At 41.1% G+C, this 25661-nt stretch overlaps 1 protein-coding gene and 1 long non-coding RNA gene across 2 annotated transcripts; one reads left to right on the plus strand and one right to left on the minus strand.

Moving 5' to 3' along the window:
- Window positions 1-910: 910 nt before the first annotated feature.
- pitx3 (paired-like homeodomain 3) lies at window positions 911-25132 on the minus strand. Its single transcript, XM_077613703.1, has 4 exons — window positions 24928-25132; window positions 20061-20184; window positions 9873-10078; window positions 911-2308 (listed from the first exon to the last, which is right to left on the minus strand). The coding sequence occupies exons 2-4, from the start codon at window positions 20182-20184 to the stop codon at window positions 1748-1750; spliced, it is 891 nt and encodes a 296-aa protein (XP_077469829.1). The 5' UTR covers window positions 24928-25132; the 3' UTR covers window positions 911-1747.
- LOC144084894 (uncharacterized) lies at window positions 4166-5990 on the plus strand. The gene is made up of 2 exons (XR_013303950.1): window positions 4166-4469; window positions 4538-5990. It is a non-coding gene; the product is annotated as an uncharacterized LOC144084894 (long non-coding RNA).
- Window positions 25133-25661: the final 529 nt, after the last annotated feature.

Genomic DNA, 25661 nt, shown 5'->3' on the forward strand with positions numbered 1-25661 from the left:
TGACCTATACTTAGGAGAATCTTTGTTTGGATGTAGAAACATTGGATTGTTGTACTTAGTTTGGACAAGGTAAATAAGCATGAACAACTTATTTCACTTCCGTGCAAAGTATGTAAATTAATGAAGCACATTAACTATATCATACTTCATAGAAGCAGTCACACTAAAGCTAATTGAACAACAAAGCCACTGGGGTTGCTTGGATCAGTGGTAGAGTTGTCGATCCCCAGCTCAGACGTCGCGACTTCGACTTCCCACCCTGGTGACCTTGCCTTAGTATCCTGGAGAAAGATACTGAACCCCGCCTTTCTGCTGATGGTGTGTCATTCTTAGGTGAATGATCATATAGTGTCAAACCGCTTTGATTGCTGCTCTGGTGGAAAGGTGCTACTCAAGTACAAGTCCATTACCATTTAATTTTGATAGTTGTGATATGCTGTGATGCATCTACCCTCATCTCATCTCATTTTCTGAACCGTTTTATCCTCATTATGGTCGTGGGGGTGCTGGAGCCTTTCCAAGCTGACTACGGGCCAGAGGCAGGGGACACCCCGATGGCAAGGCACAAGGAGACAGACAACCATGCACACTCACACCCAAACCTAGGGGCAATTTAGAGTGTCCAATCAGCCTACCATGCATGTTTTTGGAATGTGGGAGGAAACCGGAGTACCCGGAGGAAACCCGCGCAGGCCGGGGGAGAACACGCAAACTCCACACCGGTGGACCAACCCTGGATTGGAACCCAGGACCCCAGAGCTGTGATGCCGACGCGCTAACCACTCGCTCCACCGGGCCGCCCGAATCTACCCTCACTGCAAAAAAAATATTTTATTTCAGATTCATTGAAGTTCGCAGACACTATTTCCATGCAATATGCGAGTGAATGATATTTTACATTTTTAGAAAATGATCTCTTAATTTGTTCTTTAATGAAACAAAGCAGGCTACATCAGCAAAAAAACGAATTCTTATAACAACTGCACTCTTACATGTATTTAACTATCACAGACTCCCTTTGTATAACACCACACAAATCAATATAATCAATGGCTTTTTCAAGTTGAAAGTGGGTGATATTCCTATTTGTTGCATCAAACTGAATATTTTTGTAATTCAGCACTGCCCTCCTCTTGCTTGTCTAAATTAGCCTTTGACCTGTGACCTCCCTGGGGGGAACGGAATTCATAACAGAAGTATTAATTTCCCCAAAGGATGTCTCTTTGTACATAAGTCCCTTGGGCTCTGCATTTGAGGAACATTCTTTACTCATTCTTAAAGTACTAGGTTTTTATATACACATACAAAACTGAAAAGAGTCTCTATGTACATCCAACATGTTTCCAATATTAAAGCACAGGTTTCTTTTCCTGCATTAGTAGCATTTGAAAGAGGTTAATTGTAAGTCCAGTCAAAGCCTTCCTAAGTTTTCTCTAGTCATGCAGTGAAGAAAGTGAACATTTGGGGAATTTTTCCAACTTTTTTTTCCATTTTCTTTCTTTCTGTTTTTTTTAATATTTAGAATTGCTTGCAGTTGGTTGCTTGACACCATCTCAAAAAGTGAGTATGTATTCCTTTGTACCAGGATGGTCCTTCATAACCATGTCCTTTCTCTCATCAGTGTGAAGAAATTGTCTGTCCAATTGTATTTAGTCTGGTAGTCCGCAAAACATCTAGTCGCTTTGAGCTGGAACTGAAAAAAATATTAAGTGGGACAATATAGAGGATGCAGAACCTTGCTTCCTTTTCATACGGGCCGATCAACAGCATACTGGCAGGGGCTCAGGTTGGACACGGGATTCTGCACTGTGGGATAAGTGAAGTTGGTGTGTTGCTTGGCCTTAAGTCGCAGACTAGCCAAACTGGAGTTGCAAGTGTCTCTGTACATGTATGGGCTGGCCGTGCTGGCATACGGGCAGGTGGCTGTCGCTGAGTTGAGTGCTGTGGGGCTGTTAAGATTATTAAGGTTTCCCAAGTTGTTGAGGCCTGCGCCAGGAACCCCGGGCACCGCCGCGGGTACCATAGTGGAGGCCATGTTCATAGATGGGATGGAGCTCGGGGGAGAGAACATGGGCTGGGATGAGAGGGGGCTTACATTCATTGAGTTAAAAAAAGGGAAGCTCTTCGCAGACAGCTGGCTGCTCGCTAAACTTTTGGTGGCCCAGTTGTTGTATGAGTAACCAGTATACATATCATCATAGGGTTGCATGAGTCCGTTAAACTGGGTACCAAAGCCATTCTTGCATAATTCAGCCTGTTGGTTCCTTTCTCGCTTTCGCCACTTGGCACGTCGGTTCTTGAACCATACCTATAAAAGCAAAAGCATGAAAAAATCAAGACAAGAATATGGAGGAAAAGCTTTCAAAAATGTAATTTCTGTCAGGATTAAATTATATTTGAATAACTAGATAATAGAAAAATAGAAAATATACATTGATGTTAAAGTTTCTATTAAAGGTAACCGTGTTAAAAAAATGAGATCACTAATGTCATTTTATATTCAGAAAACGAATATGGCATCAAATCATTCATTCATTCATTTTCTGAACCGCTTATCCTCATCATGGTCACGGAGGTTGCTGGAGCCTATCCCAGCTAACTTTACGCACGAGGCGGGAGACACCCAGCCAACGTTCCCTCTAATTTTTTGTTTGTCTGGGCAGAAAGACAACCTCCCTGAGCACACTGAGTACCATTGTGAGCAACATCATCATTGCTCGCTATGGGCACACACCAGTATCACACCTGCCATAAGCAGGTGCATGTCTACTACACATAAATGATTTAGTAATAATAAAATGTAATGATTAATATCTATGAATCCAGGTCGGTCCACCTGTGTTGAATTTGGATATTCTCCCTGGGCCTGCGTGGGTTTTCTCTGAGTACTACGTTTTCCTCCCACATCCCAAAAAGATGCATTGTAGGCTGATTAGACACTAGCCCCTAGGTATGGGTCTGAGTGTGCATGTCTGTCCGTCTCCTTGTGCCCTGCGATCGGCTGGCCACCGATACAGCGTATCCCACGCCCCTGGCCCAAAGTCAGCTGGGATAGGCTCCAGCACCCCCCGCGAGTGATAAAGTGGATAAAGCGGTTCAGAAAATGAATGAAAAAATATCTATGAATAAAACATCTTCATAAATTCCATTAGAATATGCACAAATCCGACTTAAATTTTACCTTATTTTACACATCTGTCCTTCTCACTTCTCATTCTCGTTCAAATGACTTTTCTGCTGAACGTGTCACTTGAGATAGTCAAGTTTCCATTTATATGCAATATTTTTCCATGATTTTGATTTGATTTATTTAATAAGGGATAGCACATATTAATGAACATATTTATGTTAATGAACATATATATGTAAGATTGTAGCCAAGGGCTAATTTCCATTTACTATAGTCCATTGTGTAGGTTAAAGACAAACGATCACACACACTACACACACATGCACGCACGCACGCACACAACCCAAAAAAAAAGTTGGATTTTGTTTTGTGATTTATGATTTGCTGTGCGCGGAGAAGACGAGAGTAGTACGCAATTGCGCACGCGCGCAGCTTAGAGGGAACATTGCACCCAGCCAATCGCAGCGCATGAGGAGACAGACAACCATTCACAACCACGAAATACCCAGAAAAAACACACGCAAGCCCAGGGAGAACATGCAAACTCCACACTGGAAAGTCGGAACCTACGTGGGATTGAACCCTTGATCTCAGACTGTGAGGCCGACACACTAACCACTAACATAATAGTAGTATTACTGGGAGTACTAGTAGTTGGCAGGTGTGACACAACTTGTAACAAATCTTAATTTTGTCATGTTTTGTTGGGGTTTTGGTTATTGGTGTTTCCTTGTGTCTCTGTACACGTGATTGTATGAGTTTCACCTTTCTTTTGGCTCTCCTTCCCTTGTGTTACCCAGGTGTTTGGGATTGTCATCAACCCCTATCTGTATATTTAGACCCTGTGTTTTTGTCCCCCTTTGTCGGTGTGGATGTCCTTAGTTTTCGCCCTCCCCAGTTTGTATGTTTTTTTCCCAGTTTTATTGTTTGCAAGTTTATTTTCTAATTATTTTTTTCCATTAAAACCTTAAGTTGTGCACCAGCACTTCCCTCTCATTGAGCAGCTTCCTTATTCTGGGTTCCATTCTACTTCACAGCCGAGGCTGATCATAACAGAATACTCGCACCATGATGGACCCAGCGTAAAGGTCCTGGATTTGTTTATTTTAAAAAAAAATTATTTTGTAAGAAATACGCCACGGTGTCGGCCATTTTGGACTCCTTTCCCCTGAATGCTTCCCCGGACAATTTGTCGGCGTTTGGCCATATACCGTGATCATCCGCATGGTGGTCTGCAGGGAAGACCAGGTAGGGCTAGTGTCCAGCTCGTCACTCCTTTCCATGACGCCGAGGAGGACGGTGTGCGGGCTGCCGGCCAGGCCACGCCGCTCGCTTGGAGGTAGCCACCTCCCCGTCTCAGACTCCCAGCCTTTGACAGCCGAAGAATTGTTTTTCCTTTTTCGTCAGGAACGTGGTGGTGTGCTCCTCCTCAAGATGCTAAGGAAGAGGCTGTTTGGGCTGCCGGCCAGCCCACGTTGTTCGCCCGGAGGGGATGGCGTGCCCTTCCACAGAGGAGGAGGAGTGGGCAGATAGTCAATGGCTGAGCTCCCGAGCCAGATCCCCATTCTCCTGTGAGGGACCCCGGCGGCCACTCTCAAGTGCCGGATCCCGGCAGCCGCTCTCCAGTGCCCGCTAGCCACTCTCCAGTGTCCGCTAGGTGCTCTCGAGTACTGGCTAGCTGCTCTCCAGTGCCTGCTAACCGCTCTCCAGTCCCCACTAGCCACTCTCAAGCGCCTGTTCCCGCTAGCTGATCTCAAGCGCCTGTTCCTGCTAGCCGCTCTCAAGCGCCTGTTTCCGCTAGCAACTCTCAAGTGCCTGTTCCTGCTGGCCACTCTCAAGTGCCTGTTCTCACTGGCCACTCTTAACTGCCTGTTCCCGCTAGCTGCTCTAAAATGCCTGTTCCCGCTAGCTGCTCTCTAGTGCCTGTTGCCGCTAGCCACTCTCTAGTGCCTGTTCCTGCTAGCCGGTCTCTAGTACCATCTCCTGTGTGTTGCTCTCTTTCGCCATCTCCTGCTCCTGTGTGCCGCTCTCCAGTGTCCTCTCCTGCGTGTCACTCCTCTGTGTCTGTCTCATTGCCTTGCTCTTCTGCGGCCGTCCCCCGCTCCTCTGCGCCCATCCCGTTGCTAGTTGGCGACCCTTACGCCGGCACCTCTGAAGGGGGGGCCCGATGGCGGCGTCTCTGAAGGCAGGGCCATGGTGCTACTCAGTTGCGGTGCCCTGCAACCCTTCGTGCGTCCCGGCCGAGGCGGCCTGTGACATCGCCTTGTCTCTGCAGAGACTGTTCAGGGTGAGTTGATCTGCAATAATGCTGTCGTCCCTCCAGACACCATTCAGGAGGAGGCGACGTCGCCGTCATCCCTCCAGAGACCGTTCAGAGGGAGGCGACATCACCGTCGTCCCTCCAGAGATCGTTCAGTACGAGGCGACATACATCTCTCTCGCCCCTCTACTTTTATATTTTGTAAGGTTATTTTGTAATTATTTTCCATTAAAACCTTAAGTTATACACCAGCACTTCCCTTTCGTTGCCTGCTTCCTGCTCCTGGGTTCCACTCCACCTCGCCAACCAGGCTGATCATAACAAATTTCAGTGTGAGAGGACTACTGATAAAAATGCATTGTTGAATAGTTTTGGTGAAGCCAATAATAATGGAATTATGTTTTCTTATCGGTTTGGTTGAAAAATAATGAGATTAATTGCTTTACAGATCTAAATTGTATATTAGTCAAATAGTTGCAACAGTGGTGGATCGTCAGTGCCTGCAAGGCCTTCTCTGCTGGCCTAAAAAAATATCTGAATCACAGACTGATGTTAATTATGTTTTGTCCATGAATACTTATTAAATAATTCCAAATTGTCTGTCAGCTTCCTTTCATTCCTCATCCCCTGGTTGCGCCTCTTCCAGATGTGTGTTTTCATATTTAAGCATCTAACCAATCAGATTTGAGCCATTATTTGTTGCCAGGGTCAGAAATCTGCCTTGAGGCCTTCACAATCAATTCTGCAGGCTCTGCTGCATAAAACAAGCATCGATAAAACTGTTGCTTTAAGGAGGAGAAGAAATTGATTTGTTTGCAGATTTACTGTAAAGCCATTTTCAAGACGGACTTTTCAAGAAAAACTGGATATCATTAAGAACGTTCGGACAACTCCGAAGCAAGCAAGCCTGTCACAACCGGGAACGGACATTTTCAGCACTAAATCGAATAAAAACTTATGCCAGAAATACGACAGGACAGGCTTGACTTTCACCATTAGCTTTGATGGCGATAAAAAAGAAGGGGGAAAGAAAGGAGGATGGATTTTGTGTACAAATAAAAATGATTTTTGGTGAGTAAAATATGGCTATATTCCTAAATAATATTTCAATTGTATGAGGTTATTATTGATGCTTTTTTGTATGTGTTGCAGCTGTTGCTGCAGTAAAGGTTTTATAGCCATAAAATAGTTTTTGAGGGTTGGAGTGATTCATACATAGCACTGAAGGCGTCGGATTGAAATTCACGGCCCGCCACTGGGTTGCAACATATCTCAATTTAACATCCACTTTTAGAACTGCTTAAAAGTTTTGTTAATTCTGCAGTAACATTCTGAAGGCTGAACTATGATTAATTTAGATTGCTACTCAGCCACGTGTAAATACTATACTTGTCGACCCATAGACTTTGCAATTCCAATTCATTTTAATCTCTTGCATCACCATTCATTCATTCATTCATTCATCTTTCATACCTTGCATCTTCGAAAGGGTTGTGGGGTTTGCTGGAGCCTAACCGGGCATACATCGTGTGAAAGGCATACTACACAGTAGGCCAGTCAGCCGTAGGGCACACAGAGAGGCAAAGAACCATCCGCACTCACAATCATACTGCCACCAGCGGGAATCGAGCTTGTGCCTGCCCGCAACGAAGTTAGGCGAGTGAACCTCTTCACCACGAGGCGGCCTTCTTGTATCACAAGTCAGTCACAAAGCTGATACGTGGAGACAGACAACTTTTGACTTTCACCCCAAAGGGGAAATTAGATTTTACAAAGATCACAGTGGATGAAAAAAAATGTTCAAATGCCAGTCTTTTGTCATATAATGAAAATTGCTCACCGCTCATTTTAATCATTTAAAATATTTTAGACCATTATTAATACTGAAAACCTGTAGATATAAATTGAAGCAATATTTATATTTTAGAAGTGGGGAGGTAAACGTATAACATTATGATACAGTTGCAAAGAAGGCTGACTGGTAAGCAAGACTTTGTGAATAATACTGTACATTAAGGTTGGACAAATGTGTATCCCCTCGTACAATTGGGTATGAGCCTTTGTTCAGAATTATCTCTCCATTATCTGTTTCACTTATCCCCATGAGAATTGGAGGGGTGGGCAGGAGATGGGTATACCCTGAATGGGTTGGTGTCAAGCGACCAATTATGCATTCGAATCAATTGGTTCAGTTAAATTGGACCGTTTACCTTTTTAAAATGCATTTGATTAATTACAGTAAATGAAGTTAAGCTGTTCAAACAAGACTTTCCTATTGTTTTCTTTTCTTTCTATTTAAAACCTATCCTGTACCACTGTTTGTACACAACCAATGGTGAATCCAAAAGTCACAGCATGATTAGCCAGCATGCTTATTTTTAAAATAGCTCACAAGTAATGGGACATGATGACTTACAAGAAATTTCACAAGATATCTAGTTTCAAAAAGGTTGGGGAGCCTTTTTCCACACCATCAGAAGGTGCAATTGTGATCATAAATATAATAATTCATTCATTTATTCATGTTCCATACGATTATCCTCACTGGGGCAGTGGGGGTGCTGGAGCCTATCTCAGCCAAGTACAGGAACCTGGTGGGGGATACCTTGGATTGGTGCCCAGCCAATCGCAGGGAACAAGGAGACAGACAACCACTCATGCGCACAATCATATCTAGGGGCAATTTAGAGTGTTCAACCACTTTCCCAAGAACGTCGTTGGAATGTGGGAAGAAACCAGGAAACCCTAACACTCGGGCCCTGTTATCCATCCATGGCTGATACTGCAAGGCAATATAGCCGAACCCACCTACCATCACAACGATATTGAAGCCAAAAGAAGCATTAAAAGTGACAACTCCTTGGCATGGCCTCTCTGTACTGAACGACAAGATGGAGAGACTGTTCCTTCTTTGGAATTCTATTTAATGCTAAGTTATTTTGATTTTATAATTTTAAGTTGTTTAGATGTGTGTTCATGCACCTGTGTCTGTGTGCTTTGCTGCCTAAGCCTAACGTTAGCTTTCTCCTTACACTCGCATGAATAGAAAATGAAAAAAGAAAATTTAAATTTTAAGCACTGCTCTACTTAAGAAAAATCCAAGTTGGGAAAGAAGTTCTGGAACGGGCTTGGTTCCCGCTGGTGGTGGTATGATTGTGAGTCGTCTGTCTCTCTGTGTGCTCTACGGCTGACTGGCCACCAGTCTAGTAGTCTGCCTTCCGCTCGAAGTCGGCTGGGATAGGCTCCGGCAACCCCCACAACCCTGACAAGGATGGGCAGTATGGAAGATGAATAAATGAATGTACTGTATTTTCTCGCATATAAGCCGTATTTTTATAACAAATAATGACTAATCAAGGGTAAGGCTTAGATGTCCACAAATTAGAATTGACATGCACAAAACAGCAAGGTGACAGAGACGAAACGCTTTAACACAAGACAATGCGGCCGATACGGTCATTTATTTCAAAATACACAAAAGATAAACAGATAAAGCGCTAAACAAAATTAATTGTAACGTCTATGAATGAAATTCAAGAAAAAAAACGTATCTTGCATAAAACGTGAAAAAAACTGACTTACTTGTGCCTGTCATTACTCGCTCAGGGCACCACCATTTTACCTTTTACTAGTAGGTAAACGTGCACTAACTGGCCAGACGCGAATAACCTTGAAAGATGTGTTCGTAGTGTTTACCATGTCAGCACATCCCAATAGTTGGTAAAGCTGATCGAAGGTCTTTCGGTCGATCATTAAAATATCAGCCTTGATACCTGCGTAATGTGTATGTCTTGCTACCATTCCATCCAGGGACTCGGTCACACTTCCTGTTTGTAATGCTTACGTGACTTTCTTTTTGAATTTGTCCCCGTGCAGGCAACACCCTTTCAGAATGTGTAATCCAGAAGACGATCCTTTCGATTCATACAGTATCTCAGAAATACCACATCCAATGATTTTCTTAAGATTTTCGCTTCAAAGTAACACATTTGTACTCCTTATGAAAACCATTAATATGGAGGTGAAAATTGTGAATCAGGGGGTGAATTCGTCCCCGTGCAGGCAACACCCTTTCGGAATGTGTAATCCAGAAGTCGATCCTTTCGATTCATACAGTATCTCAGAAATACCACATCCAATGATTTTCTTAAGATTTTCGCTTCAAAGTAACACATTTGTACTCCTTATGAAAACCATTAATATGGAGGTGAAAATTGTGAATCAGGGGGTGTCTCATACGAGAGAAATCATAAAATTCAATAATTTTATGGCAATTTAAAGGGTATGGCATATACTTGGAGGCGGTCAATCGGCGAGAAAACACGGTATACATATGGCAGCCCTGTGATTGACTGGCAACTGATTCAGGGTGTCCCCCGCCTCGTGCCCGAAGGCAGCTAAGATAGGCTACAGCACCCCCCGCGATCCTAGTGAAGATAAAGCGGTTCAGAAAATGAAATGAAATGAAATGTGTGTACCTACCCTGACCCGGGCCTCTGTGAGATTGGTCCACACAGCAATCTCCTCTCTGGTACTCATGTCAGGATAGCGGTTCCTCTGAAAGGTGGCTTCCAGCTCTTGGAGCTGCTGGCTGGTGAAATGTGTTCTCTGCCTGCGCTGCTTCTTCTTCAGTGAGCCGTCATCAGTACTGCACTCATCCAACTGATTCTGGTGAGATTTTTCTGTGTCTACAGTCATAAACAGGAGAGTGTGCCCGTAGAAGATCAGTGAAAGTATAAACAGAGTGACTAAACATGTTAACATTCATTTCTTTAAAATGTTTTTGAAATATTTTCAGATTGAGTGCCACATATCACCTCTACATAAAAGTTTTCACTCAACAATTGGCGTACTGGCTTACCCCAGGAGCACATTTTCGTTCTTTTTACTTTAGTTTTTCCTTTGTTTGATGTTTTACTAATGGATTAATGTGCTGGCATATTGAGTTCCATTTATCATATATGTTTTTCAGATTAAACATTTTTGGTTTGACTCAACTCAGATTTGTGTGGATTGAGCAGGATATTTCTGCGATGAAGCGGCCATCCAACCAGATTCCAAAAAAATGCCTGTTGGATTAATTGTAGAGTAAAAAATTTGTTTTTTAATATGAATGTGAGTGCTATTTGTCTACAGTACTTATGGCATCCCCCTACAATGATGGATTGGTGTGCTATTTTAAAACTATTGAAGACAATGGGTGTGGAAAGGATCGCTGCATTTACGTAGGTGACCAAGTTCACAGGTTCATCCTGTACAGTTTGGATATCATGGAAAAAAGTTCAATATTTATTGGCAAATTTAAAAAAGTGAAAGGGTCTCCCAGGCGGCCCGGCGGTTGAGTGGTTCGTGTGTCGGCCTCACAGTTCTGGGGTCCTGGTTCAAATCCAAGTCGGTCCACCTGTGTGGAGTTTGCATGTTCACCCCCGGCTTGCATGTGTTTTCTCCGGGTACTCCGGTTTCCTCTCAAATTCCAAAATCATGCATGGTAGGCTGTGTCAAAGCTGGATTGCCTCGACAATAATATTCATACAGAGGAAGCAGCAAACAGTGGTAGTTTTTGACTCCCGGCCGATGGAGGTTATCTGGGGGAGACTCATCTGAACGGTTCTCAAAATGGCCGCTGCCCGCTCTGCTTTCTTTGTTCTTCTTTAGCCCCCACCCTTCGTAGCCGGATGGGGGTGGGCAGAACCCACGTTCATGTGTAGACGACTCCCAGCCAGATACGCCGTTCCAACGGTGGGTGAAGATATTTAATAGAAGTAGGCGGAGACAAACTTTAGGCTGGAATACAAAGGGGGAGGTGTGCTATATACAAAGTGATGACAGAACTGTAGGTGTCAGTAAAATTCTATTCTAGTAACTTTAAAGTCATAAGAGTGCAGAAGGGTGCAAGATTAAATCTAAGAATACAATTCATATTTCACAGGCTGGTTGGACTATCTAAATTGCCCCTAGGTATGTGTGTGAGAGTAAATGGTTGTCTCCTCATGCCCTGTGATTGGCTGGCCACCAATTCAGGGTGTCCCCCGCCTCTTGCCCGAAATCAGATAGGATGGGCTCCAGCATCCCCCCGTGACCATATTGAGAGAGACGATAAAGCCATTCAGAAAATGAATGAATGAATATATATATATATATATATATATATATATATATATATATATATATATATATACATACACCGTAAAACGTCTATTTCAACGGCATGCCGTTCTATTTTTCAAACTTTCCCCCGTAGTGCCGTTCAATTAGAGGGTGCCGCTCTATTTTACGACTAGCTGGTCAAAATTTTAAGAAGATGCGGTAACTTATATAGATGAAAAGAGAAACCAGGTAACATATTTATTTGACAAAAGGCACAAGTGGTGATTACTGGTAAGTAATTACAAATTCACTGGTGAAAATCAAGTGACACGTCGCTGTTGTAGCTGTCCTCGTCATTCACATCACCTTCCACATCAGGGTCGAGTGTCTGAGTGAGTTCACGTTCATCGTCATTCATTCATTCCAGTCTGAATCGGGCTGTCTGACCTGAAACAATGGATCTGGCGTTGGTCAGTCCCCATCCCTAGAACGTCTTGATGATGATGGAAATTCCAAGATGGCGCCGTTCACGCGGGAGCCAGTGGCAGTAGCTCTACACTCTTATGTTTTTCGTGATTTACAGCCCTTCTATCTTTTTTTAAATTACATTTTAATATTTCTTAATACATCCCTTTTTACTTTACTTTGTACTTTATACTTTTTACTTTAATGTTTTTACAACTTTCCTTGTTCTGTTAGCCTGGCTTCTTTCGGCTACTTATTTTTTTGGAACCATTCAGCCATGCCTACGCTGTCACACACATGGGATTAGCTGTTACGATGCGCAGCAGAAGGAGCAACACTTCGGTGCCGCCAGAGTTTCGGTGCTGGACAAAAGTGCCGGGAGCAGACGCAACGCTTCTGACCAACCATTCCATCGTGGGATAAGATGGAAGAGCTGTCGGCGCTTACCAGCAACGGAGTCGAGGAGTTCTGCCCTGCTGCTGTTTTCTTCAGCTCCAGACTACTGAGGAACTGTGCGGATAAGCTTGGAAGAGTGACTCTGCATATTCTCTACCTCGGTCACAGTCTGCAGAAGTTCCCCATCTCGTGGAAGACTTCCTGTGTGTGGTTCCAGTTTTTGTCCAACTTTACAACGTCTTTTTGAGTCTATCCGTTTTTGCTACCGAAACTCGTAGCTCGTTTTGTGTTTTTGCTGCTTTTCTGTCTTAATGATTTGGTGATCCTTAATGATCCCATTGACTTTGATTTGCTTTGTACTTTGTGCTTTTTGCTTTTGCTTTGTTGTTCTGTGGCCTTTGACTGTACTGTCTAACTTATAACTATGCCTTTTCTTGCTTCTGTCACAATGAAATTTCCCGAATACGGGATGAATAAAGTTATCCAATCCAATCCAATGATTTGATCCTTCGGCAGGTGATCCCAAGCATCGACAATCCATTTCAAATAAACTTCCATTGATGGTGCTCGCATGTTGCCGGATTTGGTGTAGCTCTTCTTGCCGTGTAACATCCAGTTTTCATTGAACTGTCGGACTTTGGCCTTGATGGGGTGTTCCAGTACTGGGCCTGTATAAATTTGGTGCAGCCTCCTGGAATCACGGCCACATCAATCTGGAACTTCTTCAATTGCTTCTTGCTGGCATCGCTGATGTGACAACGGTATGAATCCCAGGCAAGAAGGTATTTGCCATCTGACCACCTTCTCAGGTTGAGCCGTAAAACCTGTATTTCACCGGCATGCCACTTTATTTTTCAAACTTTCAAGACGTTCAATTAGAGGTGCCGTTCAAATAGTGTGCCGTTCTATTTTTCAATTCTTCCCCCAAAGTGCCGTTTTATTAGAGGTGCCGTTCCAATAGGGGTACCGCTCAAATAGAGGTTTTACGGTGTGTGTGTGTGTGTGTGTGTATGTGTGTGTATGTGTGTATATAGACTTGGTATTAGTCGCAAGCCCAGACAAACTATGAAAAAACGTGTGACATAAAATACGGTATGTGTTTCACTTTCTAAAATGACTGACAAAAATGTTTTTGCTTTTTCATTTATGCATCTTCCCTACCACGCATCGTCGTAAGCGTTGCGGGGGTTGCCGGAACCTATCCCATCTCACGAAAGGCAGACTATCCTAGCCATAGGGCTAACAGAGAGATAAACGACCATTTACACTCACAATCATATCCCCACAAGCGGGAATAAACCACGCGCCTGCCCGCACCAAAGTCAGGCAGGTGAACCACTACACCATGAGCTTTTTCACAGTACTCAAAATATTTGAGATGAACCTAAATTATTTTGTGGGTCACACATGATTCAGGTATCCAATCAAAATCAAGCATGGACTGATTCTATCTTCTTTGAGTTTGTTAATGTGCATGTGCATGATTTTCTGTCTCTGTATGTGTCCAAGCGGCCCGGCAGCTTGAGTGGTTAGCGTCGGCCTAGCAGCTGTGCGGTCCTAGGTTCAAATCCAGCTTTACATGCTCTACCCGGGCCTGCGTGGGTTTTCTCCTGATACTCCGGTTTCCTCCCACATTCCAAAAACATGCATGGTAGGCTGATTAGACACTCTAAATTGCCCCTAGGTATGATTTTGATCGTGAATGGTTGTCTGCGCATCCTCGAAAGGGTTGAGGCGGTTGCTGTAGCCTAAAGCAGCTGACTTCGGGCGAAAGGCAGACTACACCCTAGATGGCCGCCAGTCAGCCGTAGGGCACACAGAGAGACAAATGACCATCCGCACTCGCAATCAAGCCCGCGCATGCCCGCACCGAAGTCAGGCGAGTGAACCTCTACACCACGAGGTGCTCTAAAATGGTTATAGATTACAACTACAGTGCAAATTGTTGTTTGATGTGTGCCCTGCAATTGAGCTCTGTGTGCTTCACCTCTGGCCATCTGACCAGTCTACGTTGTAAGGAAAGATACTACATAGATCTTTTATATGCATCGTGCTAAATGTTGACTTTTTCAGATGATAACACATAAAACTGTGTTTATTTTGTGGTCTGTGGACTACTGTGTTCTTTTTTCTTTGTCATTGTTTCAATTGTAAAGCACCACTAAATCTCACATTATTGATGATAACACTACACTATATTTCCTTTCGGCTGGTCCATGACAACCACTGGTTACATACATGTTGAGAGACGTAGTGAAATACTGAGTGGTTGAATCTGTTGTCCAGGACAATGAGTTTAGTGGACTACACATCCATGTTATGTCGGCTGAGACTCAACCAGATTTGGCTGCCGCTGTTGTGAGGACCTCACAGAAAGAAATGAAATTAGTTGTCAAGCTAATCCTGGGAATCAGGCTTTTGTGAATGGGGCTGGTTGAGCTCTGTTTGGTGAGGGTTTAATTCTCTGGGAGTGGTTGGAAATCATGAGTGGGCTTTAAAAAGAGACTCTGCAGGGCCACCAGAAAAACCAATAAAAACCGTGCTGAGGCTGTTATCTGGCAGTAAACTGACACTGGCTAAGCTGTCACTTAAGGCCAAAGTCTAAAACACAATACAGAGGAAAGGGCAGCCCTTTTTAGAGCAACGCGCTTGCTAACAATGGGAGCAATCTGACTGATAATGTGCTGACAAGCCAGACTTTTTCCAGGTTAGATTCGCAGTGCAGCGTGTTATAAAAGCTTTTAAGCAAATAACCTCTCATGTAATTTTCTACATGAGTGTGTGTGTGTGTGTGTGTGTATATACAAATATGAATAAAATATCTAATCAATTGCATTTATAATAAATGTATATATATATATATATATATATATATATATATATATATATATATATATATATATATATATATATATATATATATGTGTGTGTATTCAGTGTTTATTAAAGTTTTTTATCACACTGCATTTGTGTGTTTCAGGGATCCTGTTTGTGAAAGAGGTGATATTGAATGAACCACTACAAAATGGCTACTACCCCTCAAGAGAAGGCGCAATGTGTCTCATGGTTTATTGACACAAAATCGGATAGGTAGACTTAGCGAAACTACAGAACTAAGTATGGAAGAGATCCACCATCATGTCCGTCAATTCGTGCATGACAGCAAGTCACTCAGATGACTTTTATGTAATCATTTTCTTGGAACATATACTTCATGAAGCAACTCAATTTCATGCTGACTTTGTACATAGCAGTGTTCTAACAAGTTTTTCCACTTCATCGACGTCTGCTCCCCGTTGCCAAAAGCAGCCCAAATCGAGTGGAGATATCACCTTGCATTGTCATTTATATTCTATTTGGGTTTTTTGTCTGAAATACTATATTGATACATGCGTGCATTAGTTAGTGGTCAAGCATCAAGAGTAACGACGTTGCATTCAAAAAGGTAGTAGTACATATTTTTTAAAATCATTTGAGCAATCTCACACAATCCAAACAGACATACTAATAATATATTATAACGCAGAAATCCATCGGATGGCCTCCTGATAACACTTCGCGAGGGTGCGTGATGGCAATGCGTATGCTCAGATAGAACAATGGCTTAGTACTAGCTCAGGAAGGTACTGGCAGGGAGTAACACAGATGAAGAATAATATTCATTCATCACTCATTCTGCTCCTTCTTGCAAAGCAGACTATGAATTTGTTTAATTCTATCTTCATTTGGACTTCTTTCTGTTGTGACATTTTAAAATTAATGTGCAGCAATGTATAGTTTGACTTTTATAGTCGGCTAGGGTGTTCACCATCACACCCTATGCCAGAAAGTATTAATTATTATAATTATTATTATTATTACTATAATTATTATTATCATAATTACTATAATTATTATTGTTATAATTACTATAATTATTATTATTGTTATAATTACTATAATTATTATTATAATTACTACAATAATAATAACAATTATTATTATTATTATTATTACTATTACTATTATTATTATTGTTGTTGTTGTTATTAGTATTATTATTCATGCAGGCCAGCATTGAGTGTCCTTGCAAAGAAAAAAATGTATAAATAAAAGTTATTGTTTTAAAAAGAATAGAAATAAAGAGTTTTCCCCGTTGTTCGTTGGCGGTACTGTTGGTCACTATTTAAAAATAGTCAAATTAATTTTAGACACATTGCAACTGTATATAGATGCACTTTCAGTGCCATTTCCTAATGTGCGCAACGTTATTCGTTTCTTTCTGTCAAACGTGCGCTTATGATACCCCCAATGTATTCATTAAACACTCTACCAATTACTGTTATTGGGTATGAACTGGTCGATTACACTTCCATTTAGCCCCAGTTTATCATCTGATCCGTCATCAAATTTACGATTTTAATGTTTTAATAAATCAAATGGAAGGAAAATGCCGTGTCCACGTGAGGCGCTCTTTTATCCTCCAAGCGACTCGACTTTATTAAAAAGTAGATAGAAATATATGGCGCTTTATTCACTACTTCATGAGCATGAAAGCAACCATTGCAAAAACTGGCATGGTGTCCGAATATTAAGTGTTAGAGCGCTTTGTTTTAGCGCATCCGCTTGCCTTTTACATTTATTTATTTATTGCACATATTAACATCTAATATTACACGATGCTTTGAAATAATAAGTGAATGGATTTTATTGTACTTATATCGAAAAGCAAATGATGATTATGTAGTAGAAATGATAATTCTAATAATATTAGTAATAATAATGCGTGGGTTTGCCAGCAGAGCACTTTGAATAACAGTATCCCCTGAATAATTCAGTACTAAGCAATTAATTCTCAGCTGTCGTTTGAAGACAGACAATGGAGTGCTGTGCTAAAATAAACTGACTTAGGAGTAAAAACGGGAAATAGTCTCGACACTCGACTTGGTTCTAATTAAACAGGCTTTGGAATGGTGATTATGCCAGAAATTAATACTGGAAAGAAACCCCAAATCAACTTTTTAGACTCATTTCATCTCATTTTCTGAACCGCTTTAACCTCCTTAGGGTCACGGGGGGTGCTGGAGCCTATCCCAGCGGACCCCGGTCCAGAGGCGGGGGACACCCTGCCGGTGCCCAGCTTATCGCAGGGCACAAGCAAAGGGACAACCATGCACACTCACACCCAAACGTGGGGGCATTTAGAGTGTCCAATCAGCCTACCATGCGTGTTTTTGGAATGTGGGAAGAAACCGGAGTACCTGGAGGAAAACCACGCAGGAGAACATGCAAACACCATACAGGTGGACTGACCTGGATTTGAACCCAGGACCCCAGACCTGTGAGGCCGACTTGCAAACAACTCGCTCCACCGGGCCACCCATCAACTTTTTATTTTACAATCATTTTATTTTTTTCTTAAATTTAAATGTGTATAAGTAGGATATTGTGCATTAGTTTTGTATACAAGTTAATTTTATTTCAATCGACTGATTTGGTGCAAGAGGTGGGATATACACAATGGTGTGCCGTCAGGGCCTTCATGGCCTTCTCTGCTGGCCTAAGAAATATCTGAATCACAGACTGATGTTAATTATATTTTGTCCATGAATACTTATTAAATAATACCAAATTGTCTGTTAGCTTCCTTTCATTGCTTTTCCCCTGGTTGCACTGCTTCCAGATGTGTGTTTTCATATTGAAGCATTTAACCAATCACATTTCAGCCATTATTTGTTGCCAGGGTCAGAAATCTGCCTCAAGGCCTTCACAATGAGTTCTGCAGGCTCTGCTGCATTAAACAAGCATTGATAAGACTGTTGCTTTAACCAATCAGAATTCGATTTGGTGACACCAAGGCCTTCTCGCAGGCGTAGGGACACGTCATTGCCTTCTTGCAGGCGTACGGATACGTCATCGCTTTCACCAACTATGATTGGCTAGTGATAGAGTGGACGAGCCAGAGCTACCAAACTGTATCTGGAGCGAGCTGCACAGGCAAATATATTGTTGTGTTGATTTAATAGCGGTTTTGTCAACCCGCAATGGCTGAAGGAGGGGAAGAAATTGATTTGTTTGCAGATTTACAGTCAAAGCCATTTTCAAGACAGACTTTGCAAGAAAAAAAAGCTGGACATCATTAAGAAAGGTCTGACAACTCAAAAGCAAGCAAGCCTGTCACAACTGGGAACGAACATTTTCAGCACTAAATCAAATAAAAACGTATGCCAGAAATACGACAGGACAGGCTCGACTTTCAGCATTAGCTTCGATGGCGATAGAAAAGAAGGAGGAAAGAAAGAAGGATGGATATTGTGTACAGTTAAAAATGATTTTTGGTGATTAAAATATGGATATATTCCTAAATAATATTCGGGTTCGGGGGGACTTTCCACGACAATTTTCCACTGCAAATCCCCGCTCAGCATAATTTCCAATTTCTTTTTTTTGGACATTGTAATGGATGTTGTTCACCCTATTCATGTTTTTATTTGGCGTAACCCAAAGAACACGACAATGCACTCGTAACGAAACAAACTAATTTAAATTAACTTGGATTAATATATACAGACACACTCAAACATACTTTTAATGTAACTTTACACAAAACTGAATTCTAATTTTTTTTTATTTTTTTTTCCCTTCGTTCTGGCCGGGTTAGCTGTTTGCCACGCCTACACCCTCACGTTCGCTATCGATGGGCTGTTTGCTGTTGTATTCCCTTCAAAATATTCAGGAAATGATGCACACAAATGTCCTCACAATAGGATAACGCACGACCACTTGCCAACGAGAAGTAGTCTTGAATAAGCAATCGCGGGAGCTAACAGGCTAAGGAAGGAAAAGCAGAAAATGCAACAGCTGCCTACCTACGTATTGATTGTGGGTAATGAAGTTTTATTCTGAGAAAGGGTGCCATTGGCTATCGGTTCTGTGTGCACGAGTATACTTCATTACCCAGAAAGCCTTCTTTTTGGCCGCACATGCGCGTTGTGTGTTTTCTGGTCCATGTGTAGGCGAAAGAAACCGTTCAGTGCTCGTAGATATCTGTTATACACGAAAGAGATGCGGCAAGACAGTGCCATGGCCACCTGGCTTGGTCGCATCTCGAAATTTTGATCGTATCTAGGGCGAATTATTTGATCAAAATTTTCATCGTATCTCAAGCATGTCGTAGGTAGAGCTGATCGTAGGTCGAGGTACCAGTGTGCAAAGCAAAGTAAATGGGATCATTAAGAATCACCAAATCAAATCATTAAGACAGAAAAGCAGCAAAAACACAAAACGAGCAAGAGTGGACGGAGCTACCGCCACCGGCTGCCATCCTGGTTGCGGTAGCAAAAACGGATACAGACTCAAGAAAAAGACGTTGTAAAGATGATTTTTTATGTGTCGCAGCTGTAGCTGCAGTAGAGGTTTTATAGCCATAAAATAGTTTTTGAGGGTTGGATTGATTCCGACAGCTGAAGGTGTCACTAGGAAATTCACGGACCACCACTGGATATACATATATTTATAACATGATAACCAACCCTACACATTATATTCATACTTTCATTATTGGTGGGATTAATACTGTTATTGGTGAATCCACAAATCATTCTTATATTATTGGAATAAGTTGAAAGTTATTTGAAGTAAAAGTATTAATAGTGCTCGTAGCACTACTACTATACTAGTAGTAGAAGTACTAGTGGTAGTAGTAGTATTAGTAGTAGGATACACAGTAACAAAGCCTCTTACCACTGCTCTCCTGACCTTTACATCCCTGGTCATGCTGTGGCGTCCCAGAGTCAGAGAGCGACAGTGCTGGGCTGCGTGCCTCGCTGTCCGTCAGAAGGTTAAAATCCATAACCGGGCTCTGCATCTGGACACACAAAACACAAGTTATTAAAACCAAATTTCAACAGTTTAATTATCGATACAGCTGATCACCAACCCTAATTTTGTGATTTAGGCTTTTTTTTTGCCCCTCGAAACGAATAGGCTTTTTAAAAATACAATTATTGCAAGAGTTGTCTTGTACGTATACGTGTACAGTTACCCATTTCCATGGAGCATATATTATTTTTATTATCATGCAATTATCTATGTACAGATAACATTAGAACAGACAGAAAAAAAAATTTAGTCACACATCAATAACAAAATGACACACATTTTCATCATATAGTACATCTATATTTTGTGTGGATGCATGTGGGGTGAAAAGATATTAACCAATATCTCTTCTGATCTCATTTTCTGAACCGCTTTATCCTCATTAGGGTGCTGGAGCCTGTTAAACAATATGACATATTTTTAAAAATAGGGTATGACCTTTTGCACGTTTACATTATACACCCGGTAATATTCAGTGTGTAAACCAGATTTAATGACAGACTGCTTACACACTCACTATGAGTGAATTCTTTTGCACATAATTACTATTTCTCATTCTGGCGTTATACAAATTTAAGGGTGACAACTATTGCCATTAGAGAGAGCAGGGATTGAGAAAAAGCAGTAGGTAAGACATTTAAAGGCAAAATTGTACAATAGCAGCACACTTTAGAGCAGGGGTAGGGAACCTATGGCTCGGGAGCCATATGTGGCTCTTTCCATAGGTGTGTATGGCTCTCCACTAACCTGTGAGGTAAAATATGGAAATCACTGGTGAGAGAACTGAGTCCCGAACGCACTAAAATGAGCGTCACTGTGGCGTTGACACTACCTCTACCACCACTTTAATCCTAGTTTTGTTTTTTATCACTCTTCTGCATGCATGATATCATTGATACTGATTTATTAGCAACCACATAACAATGTTGTCAAAAGAATTCAGAGACTTTTGTACTTTAAAAGTGGTGAAATGACCAAAAAAATCACACTTTTCATGTATTTTTACTTTTCAATTCTGAGAATGGCTGTCAAGAAATAACATTAGAAAATATGAATTGTTTATGGCTCTCTCTGTCAAAAAGGTTCCCGACCACTGCTTTAGAGGATTCATACTTATAGGCAATCAACACATGCATTAGGAGAGTAAACAATTAAGATGCAATGTATGCATTCATTCATTCATTTTCTGAACCATTCATCATCACCAGGGTCGCAGAAGTGCTGGAGCCTATCCCAGCTAACTACAGGCACCAGGCAAGGTACACCGTGAATTGTAGACGGACAACCATTCACGCTCACACTAATACCTAGGCGTAGTTAAGAATGCTCAACTAGCCTACCCTGCATGTTTTTGTTATAGGGGGAGGAAACCGGAGTACCCGGAGAAAACCCACGAAAGTTCGGGGAGAACATGCAAACTCCACACAGTGAGGGCCGCACTTGGATTGAACCCACAACCCCAGAACTATGAGGCTGACGCGCTAACCACTGGGCTTTCGGGCCGCACAATGTATTAAGTCGTGTGAAATCAAGACATAAGATAACATACATTTTCTGGGGAGCTTTTAATAGGAGAGAATTGCATCTGTTTTCCATTGAGCATCCGTGAGAATGACAGGTGCCTTTTACCAAAGATCAGAAAACTCAAAAAAAAAAAATTCAAAGCCGTGGTCTATAAATCCTGTCTTGGAAAGAACATTTGAAACTGTATAAGGTCAGAAATTCTTTGTAGAGAGATTATCTTTATAAGCACACTGCCTCAGTGGTGGTTTTGGATTAATAAACCTTTGATACAAAATTGTGGTTTAAAGTTGATTTGGGAGTCAGAAAGGTCGCCCTTTTGATTAATTGAACTGCAGTGCAATGGGCAGCATATATTAAATTACGGTGAACTGATGAGCTGTGATTAAAGTTACGCGGAAGATGGTTTTAACCGCATGACATTTAAAAAAAATAAGAAAAGCATTTTTAAGGTAGATGGTTGAAATGTGATTCAACAATCCAGGGTGTCCCTTTCCCTATGCCCGAAGTTCAGTTAGGATAGGCTCCAGCACCCCCCACGCCCCGTGTGACGATAAAGCAGTTCCGAAAGTGATTGAATGAATGCTTGAAATGGAGAGTCCTTAATTTTCAGTTGGGTAAGTCCTGTGTCAGTCAGAAAAGAAAAAAAAGATTCCTTTTGGGTAGAATTTGGACAGTTATTTGGAAGACAGAAATGCAGCACCCCCTTTGAGACTGTGGAGCTGAATGAATTTGTGTCCTCTGAAATATTATTGTAAACCGATCCAGAGGGGTGATATATATCTGACAGTGATGGATGGCCAGACAGATTGGTGTCAATGTGGTGCGGAAAGACCCGACGGTTTGGCAGTGACAGCCTTTGGTTTATGCAAGCCAGTCGTTTTGTCCAGAACAAGGTGTCAGCACCCTAACGCCCCCTCACTATTTCTGCCCACCCTGCACACACTAGGGGTGCCACCTGACAATATTTCCAAAATCAAGATCATTTCACCACCTTCCTGCAAATAACTTCCACATAACAAATATATAATGAGGACAAAGTGGTTCAGAAACTGAGATGAGATTTTATATATATATATATATATATATATATATATATATATATATATATATATATATATATATATATATATATATATATATATTTATGTATATATATATATATATATATATATATTTATATATTTATATATTTATATATATATATATATATATATATATATATATATATATATATATATTTATATATTTATATATATATATATATATATATATATATATATATATATATATATATATATATATATATATATATATATGTGTGTGTGTGTGTGTGTATGTGTGTGTATGAGTGTGAAAAATCGATTTGTATTGTGTTGATTCGCATAACTCTTAGCCTGGTAGCAGCGATCTCATTAAAAATTTGGTGACAATAATAATAAAATAGATTTAAAAAAAAGAATCTAAATATCCCCTTATATTTTCGGGAGATTGCCAGGTCCATCTGGCGGTCCGTTGTGCAGACTGTTCGCATTTGCACGGGCCGCGGCGAGCAGCGCAGGAATTATTCATAAACGCGTCGAGAATTAATTCTAGGGATTACGAGTTGATTAAGATGTGTGTCACTTTGCAGTCTGAGAACTTATTAAGGCCCTCCTTGAACAGGCAGCAGATGGAATTTCGCCCCAATGTTTGTCGATGTTAATTCGCGCCCTTCGATAACAACCATTTGCATATGATTGAGGGAAGAGGCCAAGGCCTGTCCAGTTACACACACACACACGCACACACACACACACACACACACACACACACACACACACACACATACACACACACACACACACACACACACACACACAAACACGCGCGCGCGCGCGCGCGTGCATGTCAAATATTTTACGATACTACTAGTGTTTATTTGATGTTATCATAAATTTTAGTCATTTCATTTTTAAAGGCTTGCCTATATGGAACCGCTTATTTGTAGTGGACATTTTAAACTTTTTTACAGCATTGGCCTTTTGTCTGCGCATTCGGCACCACGAAATTCCTTTACAGTACCTCGTGATGTTAATTGTAAAGATTGTAAGGATTTTGCTTTTAGTGTTAAAAAGTGTTCTAAATGTCAAAATAAATAAATATATTTTAACTAAATAAAATACAACTTATTCATAAGCAGGCAAAAGCAACCAATAAAAAAGGAAAGGAAAAAATACTAAAAGTATAATTAAACTGTCGCTCGACATTTGATTTAATGAATACAATGTTTTTCCAAATATCTCAACGTGATATCAGCAACAGGAATTTAATTTAGGGGGGCGTCTTTATTTATTCATTTTACACTTTGAGTTGGTTAAAAAAAAACGAGACTAGTTGCACCAGGCTGGCAATAAAATTATACTAATACAAATAATATATAAATACATTATTTGAAGTATTAATAATTTCTCATAGTTTAAAAACGGCTTTCATATTAATTTAAAAGTTTACACGAATGCTAATTATACTATACCGTTTCAGTCAAATAACTACATCACGAAACAAAAGGTACATTTTGTATTTTTAAAACACTCATGCACGAAACGGGTAGCTCATAGTAGATTGATAGTGAATTTTAAACTTGTTCATTACTGCTGCGGCTTTGTATATTGTGTGTATATGTGTCTGTGTGTGTGAGGGGGGGGTTTAATGGGTGTGGACTGTGGAACAGTGTCTGGTGGGCCCGCAACCACCTGCCACCAATCAATTTTGGAACTCACAATATTATTTTCCACATCTTAGTATGCCTCTGCGCAGCCAGTTTTATATTGGTTATATTTTCTTTCTCAATCGTTGATGTATTACAATTTGCAAGCCATTAATTTTCATGTGTAAAATAAATAAAATAATCGATACGCAGCTAAGTGGCTTCTGTAAAGCTTACCCGCTAAAAAAATATTTTAATAAAATCTGTCGAGACAACCATCATCATGCCATATTTGCATGCTGTAAAAGGTGTAATTCAGAGTTGATGACAGTCTGTTTGCAGGGATTCACGTGAGGAGGTAAATAATAATAATAATAATAATAATAATAATAATAATAATAATAGTAAACATAATATAATATAAATCAAAGCAAACAAACATATATATTTTTTAAATTAAAAGACCATGGTATGAGATGAGAACTTAAACATGAGGGAAGTGCAGATGTGAGCACTTACATCCAATTCCCGTCTGGTTAAATTAATCCGTAGACAAGGCAAAGATATTTGCTGCAGGCTGCTGGGTATCCTGGCTTCAGGTGTGAGGGTGACATGGACAAAAGTTCCTTGGTTTGTCAAAAAGTCACAAAAGCAGACAGAGTCAATGAGTGAGTCTACAGTTTGCCTCTCCTCTGCGCTGTCATGTAGACTGCAGGAACAGTGCAGTTTGATCCCCGCACACAATGTAGGGGTGGGCACTAAGGGTGGGGGCTGCTTCATGCTAAATATTGTGTGTGACAGCGAGGTCCACCAAAGGACAGCCTCCATCCCTCCCCTTACCATTTCCACCTCTCGCTCTCTCACACGCTCACAGGCACATATACACCCGCCCTCCCGAGCCCCCCCACACACACAACAAACTCATTCAACAGCACATGTCACCACACACGACAATCACACTCAAACTTGTCAGTCTCACTGAAATGACTGATGCTGTTTCTTTTATTGTACAGTAAGGGATGGGACTGAAATGTTCCATGATTTGAAGTATACACAGAACAAGCTTGACATATGACCTAATATCGAGCCATTCAATGGGGGTGCTTTCACCTTTCAGAATGGCATCATAGCTATGAGCTAGCAAAGGCAGTTGTGACAGTAGTCAAATGAACCCTAACCGTAACCCAAACCCTAAACCTAACCCTAACCCTTGTCGCCCATGCATCTGAATGTTCTTTGAAAATCCTTCTCTT

This window comes from Stigmatopora argus, chromosome 11 (genome assembly GCF_051989625.1).
Source record: "Stigmatopora argus isolate UIUO_Sarg chromosome 11, RoL_Sarg_1.0, whole genome shotgun sequence".
Taxonomy (NCBI): Eukaryota; Metazoa; Chordata; class Actinopteri; order Syngnathiformes; family Syngnathidae; genus Stigmatopora; species Stigmatopora argus.